Source organism: Scaptodrosophila lebanonensis, unplaced genomic scaffold (genome assembly GCF_003285725.1).
Source record: "Scaptodrosophila lebanonensis strain 11010-0011.00,11010-0021.00 unplaced genomic scaffold, SlebRS2 tig00000001-arrow-pilon, whole genome shotgun sequence".
Lineage (NCBI taxonomy): Eukaryota > Metazoa > Arthropoda > Insecta > Diptera > Drosophilidae > Scaptodrosophila > Scaptodrosophila lebanonensis.
In genome coordinates, this window is record NW_022060529.1 from 8259434 (window position 1) to 8267415 (window position 7982).

General features: G+C 42.2%; 2 protein-coding genes across 3 annotated transcripts; both read right to left on the reverse strand.

The window, feature by feature from the left end:
• Positions 1–224: 224 nt before the first annotated feature.
• LOC115630937 (solute carrier organic anion transporter family member 74D-like) lies at positions 225–3001 on the reverse strand. Of its 2 annotated transcripts, none has more exons than XM_030527513.1 (6): positions 2824–3001; positions 2544–2768; positions 2166–2486; positions 855–1696; positions 485–795; positions 225–423 (listed from the first exon to the last, which is right to left on the reverse strand). In XM_030527513.1, the coding sequence occupies exons 1-6, from the start codon at positions 2882–2884 to the stop codon at positions 249–251; spliced, it is 1935 nt and encodes a 644-aa protein (XP_030383373.1). In that variant the 5' UTR covers positions 2885–3001; the 3' UTR covers positions 225–248. The 2 variants fall into 2 exon arrangements, with proteins under 2 accessions (XP_030383373.1, XP_030383368.1); XM_030527508.1 differs by having other exon boundaries at positions 2544–2773.
• Positions 3002–3398: 397 nt separating this feature from the next.
• Positions 3399–7527, reverse strand: LOC115621298 (solute carrier organic anion transporter family member 74D). The gene is made up of 7 exons (XM_030514908.1): positions 6640–7527; positions 5954–6183; positions 5555–5887; positions 4390–5252; positions 4174–4332; positions 3794–4107; positions 3399–3735 (listed from the first exon to the last, which is right to left on the reverse strand). Exons 1-7 carry the CDS (start codon positions 6960–6962, stop codon positions 3561–3563), a joined length of 2397 nt encoding a protein of 798 aa, XP_030370768.1. The 5' UTR covers positions 6963–7527; the 3' UTR covers positions 3399–3560.
• Between the last annotated feature and the right edge of the window lie 455 nt (positions 7528–7982).

The window sequence follows — 7982 nt, forward strand, 5'->3', positions numbered from 1 at the left end:
TTGAAGGAAATTACAGATCAGGCAAGCTGAGATGGCTACTATATACTACACATTACGGTTTATTTAAAATCTTGCCATATAAGATTAAGTATTTTTTGTTTAAATAGTTTGCTCATTTGCTACACCTGCTTGATCAGAAGCAGTAGTGACAATATTAAAATAAATACATATTTTATATTTTTCTATTATTTATTGATTCTTAATAAATTAAAATTCAGAAATACTTGTACATATATATAAAGTTCTGCTTATGTATTCATATCATTTTTAGTTTCTTTCAATTCAAATTCATCAATTTCCTCCTGGATCTCTTTCCTGCTCTCCTCATCAAAGATTTGCAAGTCCTTTGCATAATACCAGACACCAATATTCCAGAAAGCACCAACAAAAATTAATCCAGCACTTGTTAGGTTTAGCGTGTAACTGAAATTAAAGAACAATTTTTTAAAAATATTTATACAATTATTAAAAGAAAGGCAGCTACCGCAACGATTTAGTATCGTAGAGCCAACAGTTCCCTTTGTTGCTGCATGTTTTTCCCCAAACCAGACAGAAACTATCCAGAAGCCAGCCAAAAAATATGGGACTTGGTATGAAGCTAACGAGAGAAAGCAGCGTATTTCCGAATCCTAATGAGAAGGTTTTGTCTTCTGTAGATACGCAGCGCAATGCCAGAAGTAAGTTCCCAGCTCTGCCGAAAGAGCCCACAAACTTTAGGAAACACATTACAGCAACGAAGGCAATAAATTGCTTTGAGCAATCCACTGGACAGGCTCCATCTATGCCGATCTGAGTCTGAAATGAGAGTTGCATCAAATACTTTTGGAGAGACAACAGCCAAAATCATCTCAAACCTGGGGCTCCTTGGATGAATTGGAGTCAGCTATGCAGCCACAGCCACTGAACACCATGCGATCATTTTCGTCCTTGTACTGGCCCGTACAGCCAGCATGGCAGGGAGATATATAGGTGACATTATCTTGTCCACAGATGGGGGAATATTGAACAAAATCGCAGTGACAAGCCGCGGTGCAGTTGCTAGACGCTGCCGATAGAGAAGCCATGTTGTCGCTTCCATCACATCCAATAAAGACATAGCAGAGAAGGCCCGCTACGGTTAAATAATCGGAGATACCATTCCAAGCAGCCATCGTGCGGGCACTCGGCTTATACTTGGATATGACGAAACCGGATAGCAATATGCCAGCAGCGGAGAAGGCAAGGGCGCCGGAGCCCGTGACCATGGTGGCTGTGGAAGCGGACTGTTTATATTGTGTTTCAATATATTTGGGCGTAAATATCCAATACGGCATATAGCCGAAGAAGTACAGCACAGAGGCGAGCGTATTATATACATAGACCTTGTTAACTGCCAGCCGCTTCACGCACTTCACCATATTCTTAAGTGTTAGCTCCTCCACACTGCTGTGATGTCCTGCCTTGGCATTAACCTGCTCCAATTGTAAACGGTTAGCCCGGGCAGCGGGCAGCTCTTTTGGGAACATGTATATAAGTATTGTTGAAATTAACATAAATCCAGCCAAAATAAGCCAACCCAGCCACCAGGCACCCAACCAACGGGCATCAGTGTTCTTTATCACAGGCTCCAAATCGGGTGCAATGTACAGACGCAGGCAGAAGGATGCCAGTGAGTAGCCAATAGCAGGACCCAACATTCGTATAAAACTGGTCCAACCTTGAAAGTACATACACAGACAAAAATAAATTCATTTAAATAATTGAAATGTAAATACAACAATATGCAACTGGTTTTAAATATCAAATAAGATTCATTGTTCATTTGTTAATTGTTATTGTCTGAAGAATGCCAAGTAAGATGAAAAGATAAGATTATTATATTCTAAAGAAAGTCAAAATAATATGAAAAGACACAAAAACGTGGTCTAACTAATTACTGCAATGTCCTAATTTTTTCTCAATAAGTTTCTCGATCAACTTTCAGTTTCATTTCATTATCTTCATTAATTTTATTTCATAATTGTATAGAATGATTCCCTTACAAGAACAAGTCATTTAACATGGCCGTTAACTCTTGCATTACCTTGATTAGGTGAAGGGATTTACGTATTTTAGGAAGCCTCGTTTAATTGAATTAGATTTGCTTATATGATTGATTTAATAGGATTTTGATTGGGAGAACTTACTAAGCAATGCAGGAGATTTAGATTTGGCGGTATTATCGTCCATGTACGTAAGACCCAAAGTGTAGAATAATGAACATCCAATCCCAGATATAAGCTGAGCTACAAATAGTAATATAATAGGCATCCAAACACTAACTTCTGCAACGCAATCAGGTTCGTTGTCATTGCACAGGCTTCGATCATCTTGCGTGCTATTTAAAAATACATCAGTATAATTAGTTAGTCCGAAGTCCTTTGTTAATTTCAAAGCTTCATCTCCAGCTCCGTACAAGAAATGAGGCGAAGCCGTTAGCAGACAAAACACTACCAATGTAAAGAGCCCTAAAGGAGCGGAAATGTAAGATAAAAGCGACCGTAACGACAGTAATGAAAAATTACCAAAAGCCATCCAATGTGGTCTATGTCCTCTTCCCATATAATAGCCAAGAAATGGTGAGGCCAGGCAGAGGCTTATATCGTTTCCAACCGATATAATTCCGGTAGTTTTCGTTGGTATTTTGTAGCGTTTCTCCAAAGTTGTAATGGTACCATTAGAGTATGAATAAGCCATGGCTATCACCAACCCAGCGAATCCATAAAGAAGCGCATACATTTTTTCAGTGGCTGCACTGAGAGGAGTTTAATAAACAATTATTTCCGTTGACCAACAAATGCTTACCGTTGCAGTATTTGACCCTTAAATATCCAAAATCCGCATTCAGTATTATCTGAGTCTTCATTATCTTGCAAAGGACTATCCTTAACTTTCTCACACTTCAAGTGCCCGATATTTTTCTGAAGGAAAGGCGACTTCTCAGCGCCATCTTTTTGATCATCGCTCATTCTGAACTTGCGCCGTTGCTTTATTTAGTTAGACTGAATCAAAGCTCGAGTGCATCAAAATTGTTCAAAAACTTATCTTGGGTTTTATGTCCAATTATATGCCAATAAACCATATTCACTCTTTAAAGGCAGAGCATCTATAGAGACTTCATAGAGCAAGCAGGAGATAAACGGCTAGTTTCATAAAATCTTCGCTGTTGATCGTTGATAAGATATTTTATAAAGAAAAAATCGCATTCGACAATATGCGAGAAATTAAGAGCTTTGTTCGTTAGGCACGGGGTACCATAAAGCCGGATTACTCTGCCATGCGTCCGCCTAGTCGCGATAAAAACGTATACTACTGGAAGAATTGAAATAAAGTGGAGAACCTTGCAATTTATTATGGGAAACAAATAACAAGAATGTGCATTTGGGCTTATCACACGGTCTTGCTGTCATAATACAGTTTATTGCACCGACTCTACAAAAAGATCATCTCACTTACACAAGTTAACAACAGCCACCAACCACAATCACACATTTAAATACATAGAATGTACATACGTATATACGTGTATATGCATATTAAGATTAGATTTCTGTATTCTTCTCTGCATTGAGCTCCTCCTCGTGCTGTACTATTTTCATTTCAATGTCCTTAACTTCCTCGTCGAAGATCTTGAGGTCCTTGACATAATACCAGACTCCAGTATCAAATATGGCACCAATCGCTATAAAAACTGCAGCAGTAAAGTTGAGAGTATATCTGGGAAATGAGAACTTTTATAAGATCAAGTGATGAAATAATGTGGATAGAGTGTTACCGCATGGATTGTGGATCGTAGAGCCAACAATTGCCCTTATTTGTGCATGTCTTGCCCCAAACCAAGCACATGCGATCGAGCACCCAACCAAAGAATATCGGACTGGGTATAAAGGCGAACATCGAGCACATCATCATGCCAAGACCCATGGCCGCCGTTTTATCTTTTTCTGACACACAGCGTACCGAAACTAGGAAGTTGGATGCTCTGCCCGTGGCGCCCACAAACTTCAGACAACACATAACCGCCAGAAACGTGACAAACTGCGCCCAACAGTTGACTGGGCAGGAGCCAGGCATTGCCTGGCCAGCTAACTAAGGGAAGAATCATAACAAACAGTTAACATGTGATTGGAGTGAACTGATTTAGGTAAGCAATACATTTAGTTCCGAGAACGGCGAGCCAAGAGAAGACTGCGCTGGCTCCATCAAGCTGATGTTGTTGTGACTCATCATGTCTCGGGCAGTCAGACGTTTAAAGATGGGCTGGGTTGTGGCATTTTCATTGCTGCTTGGAATGCACGAGCAGTCGTAAAAAATCTGTAAGTATTGACGGTTAAAAGGATCAACTGACTGCCTTATTGAATGCATAATTACCTTTCGACCATCCGAGTTCATTTGCTCACCCTTGCAGCCCGCATGGCAGGCTGATATATAAGTCATATTGTTCTCTCCACAAACTGGAGAGTAGCGGACATAGTCGCAGGCACAGGCAGAGTTGCAGGTGGCATTGTTGCTGAGCGTACTGTCGTGGATATTGACAATGACGGAGCTCTCGTTGCCGGGGCAACCGATGAAGGCATAGGCCAGAATGCCGGCTACAGTTAGAAAGCCAACAATGACATTCCATGCGGCCATATAACGAGCGCGTGGCTTAAAGCGGGAAATAATAAATCCAGAGAGCAGAACACCGACGGCCGAAAAGGCCAATGCCACAGTGCCAGTGACCATGCTGGAGGTAGCAGCGGACTGTCGGTACTGAACCTCAATGTACTTTGGGGTGAAGATCCAATAGGGGGTGTAACCGACGAGATAGAAAATGGAGGAAAGCGTGTTGCACATGAAGGTCTTGTTGGATGTGAGACGCCTAAAGGTTTTCAGCATATCCTTAAAAGATGCCTGCACTTCAGTTGGCGACTTCTCTTCCAACTCGGCGGCTAGCTGCTCCTTTTCCGAGCTTTCTTTGTACTTCAGCGACAGACGCGCCTTTCGACGTTCCTCCTCAATCATTCGCCTGGCCGCCGCCCTAGGCAGTTTCTTTGGAAACATGGAGAGAAAAACGCTTGAGAACAGAAGCAATCCTCCCATAACTAGCCACCCCAGCCACCAAGCACCCAGCCAGCGAGGATCCTTGTTATTAATAACCGGATGAATTTGGGGCGCTATGTACAGACGCAGACAGAAGGAGGCCAAGGCATAGCCAATGGCTGGGCCCAACATGCGCAAAAAGTACGACAGACCTGCAGCGAAAAAGGGGAAACATCAAAATAGATTTCAATCGATTTCTCGTATTATCCGTGCAAACACAAAAAAAAAAAAAATGTCTTGAAAGTGTCAGTCATGTCGTGCGTGAGCGCTCAGAAGATAATTGAATGACGTTCCGTAAATATTTGCAATATTACTTGCAAACAATCTCGGCTTATCATAACAAGCGTTTGGCGCGTTTGCCTCTCAGTAGGCGCCATCGGCTTTACGACATTATTTTTTGGTTAAATATTTGACTGTTCACTGCTGCGTAGCTGATAAGCCAGCGAGTACTCACTGAGCAGGGCGGGGGTTTTCGATTTCTTTGTATTGTCATCCATATACGAAACACCAAGTGTGTAGTAGAGTGAGCCACCGATGCCGGAAATGAATTGGGCCACAAATAGAATGACCTGAGGTGCGAAATTTCCTTCGCCCACTTCGCACTCGGCCCCACCGCCATTCAGACGACAGAGCATCTTCGACCGCTGCTCCTCAATCGCCTCATTGGTGCCGTTTTCAACGGGAACGGCGCCAAACTCCTCCGTCAGTGCGAGCGCGTCTTCGCCGGGACCGTAAAGAAAGTGGGGTGTGCTCGTAAGCAAACAAAATAGAACGATTGTCAGCAGACCTGTAAACCAATAACGATTATTATTTTAGAGTCTTAAATTTCAGTGCAGACATTTCATTTGCCCACCAAAGCCAATCCAACGGGGACGATGGCCTTTGCCGGCATAGTAGGCGAGAACGGCGGATACCAGCATCTGACTTATGTCATTGCCCACAGAAATAATGCCCGTGTTCTTCGAGGGTATCTTAAACCGTTTCTCAATCGTTGTAATTGTGCCATTAAAGTATGCGTAGGTCATCGAGAAAATACAGCCTACGATTCCATAGAGTATCACATACGCCGTTTGATTGGCAAAGCTGTGGAAAAACAATAAAGTGATGAGTGGACTGATCATTGGGTTATTACAGGCATGATAAATGGCTAAGCAGTTGTTAGGAAAAAGTGCCTTTAACTAACTTTGAATGAAACGCATATTATGAATGTCTAACAGTGTTCCTTTCTTTAGCTAACTATATATCCTGCTCCACCATGACTTGCAATCAAATCACAGAGCTCACAACAATCATGAGAGCCAACAGATACACAGTCGTAAGTTATGGCCAGACAGGCAAATAATTTGCATGAAATTCACTTCTCTTTAAAATTACAAGTCAACCCCAAAAATTTTAAATGTTTTTTTTTTGTCTTGGCATAGTTTGACTTGTGATTTAAGTAACCCTGATATTATCTGTTCTAGCCAAATAGTGTGCAAAATATTTGCCAGTCTGGCTATAGCTTTACTACAAAGTACAGTATTTCGGACTTTTGCTTACCTCTGAAAGAATCTGCCCTTGAAAATCCAGAATCCGCAGGTTATATCCTTTTCCAACGGCATGTCATTGAGTAGTTTGTTAATCTCCTCGGTCATTGTGCGATCGTGTTCGGACTTTTCGCCTTTGACAGTTTTTGTTTTGGTGGGTTTTTCAGTGGCATGGATGTTGCCATTTTCCAAAAGTTTGGTCTCGGCATTGATATTGCTTTCGTCCAAGTCCTGGTCCGCTGGATCACTAGACGCCTCAGCCTCAGTGGCGGCTTCAGCATCCCGATTGTCCTTTGGCTCACGCTCATCCTTGCCGGGATTCTCCATCTCTACCATCTTTGAGAACTGATGTCAGCACTAATGGAGTGGCTTCTGCTGGAGGAGTCGCAACTGCGACCGCACATTAGCCTCTTCCGCTTCTGGCGTCACAAATCAAACACACAATCACGATCAGCTCGAACACACTCACTCACACACACAGAGATTAATAGACACTTGCTTGGGCTTAGTCGTCAGTCGTTATAATTGGCCGATGTGCACAATATGTCTTAATTTTGTAGACTTTCTCATAAGCAATTAGCCTAGATGGATGTGATTCTGGCTGGTCCGGTTTCTCAGCTAGTTTGGGCAGCGGGAGAGATGCTGTACGAGTAGAACAACCGCACGCTTCACGATTCGGGACGTAAGTGACATGATATGCCAAAATTACTCGCGATCTTAACTGAATCGGCAGCTCTGCTGCGTTATCACTAAAAGGCTGGCTACCTGCAAATCTCCTACTGGCTTGGATTGCTGTTATCGTTATTTGGGCGGACAGGCGTCTTTAGTGAGATGAACGCTGCTGTGCTTGTTGACGTAGTTGTCAACGATGTCGACGATGTCGACGACGGCTGCCTATTAAGACCGTATTCGCCAAACGTCGCCTGTCGTCCGTTGTCGTTGATAATAAATATTGCCTCAAATGGGTTATCGTTGTCTCTAATCTTTAGAAATTTTCAGACATTACCGGGGCAATGTTTTCCAACGCCACAAAATCATTAAAATGCATTGCCTTTGTTAATACCTGGAAGATTTATGATTAAAAATAAAAATTATTAAATGAACAGCAGATCTATGTAGCACACCCCCACCCTCACCCCCACACGCTCACACAAACACACACGCACACACATTTGTAGTTGAATTGCTTGAAACTTTTATTGAAGGGTGATGATTTGGCAAACAGAAGTGAACGTCAATCTTATCACTATTATTATCCGCTTAGCAGCATAAAACAGAGATGACAGACAGTAGATAAAAGTATTTTTTGTTTTGTTTTTACGAGTATCTTCTTCGCTTTATTAGCACCGCTTCATT

Bases quoted from the DNA above. Each gene is read 5' to 3' on its own strand.
- LOC115630937 (XM_030527508.1), bottom strand. From the start codon at position 2,987: ATGAGCGATGATCAAAAAGATGGCGCTGAGAAGTCGCCTTTCCTTCAG. The intron at 2,774-2,823 runs GTAAGCATTTGT...AACTCCTCTCAG, and splicing joins AAGGGTCAAATACTGCAACG to TGCAGCCACTGAAAAAATGT. The intron at 2,487-2,543 runs GTAATTTTTCAT...CCGCTCCTTTAG, and splicing joins ACCACATTGGATGGCTTTTG to GGCTCTTTACATTGGTAGTG.
- LOC115621298 (XM_030514908.1), bottom strand. From the start codon at position 6,962: ATGGTAGAGATGGAGAATCCCGGCAAGGATGAGCGTGAGCCAAAGGAC. The intron at 5,253-5,554 runs GTGAGTACTCGC...TTTTCGCTGCAG, and splicing joins GAAAACCCCCGCCCTGCTCA to GTCTGTCGTACTTTTTGCGC. The intron at 4,108-4,173 runs GTATTGCTTACC...TTCTTCCCTTAG, and splicing joins CGCCGTTCTCGGAACTAAAT to TTAGCTGGCCAGGCAATGCC.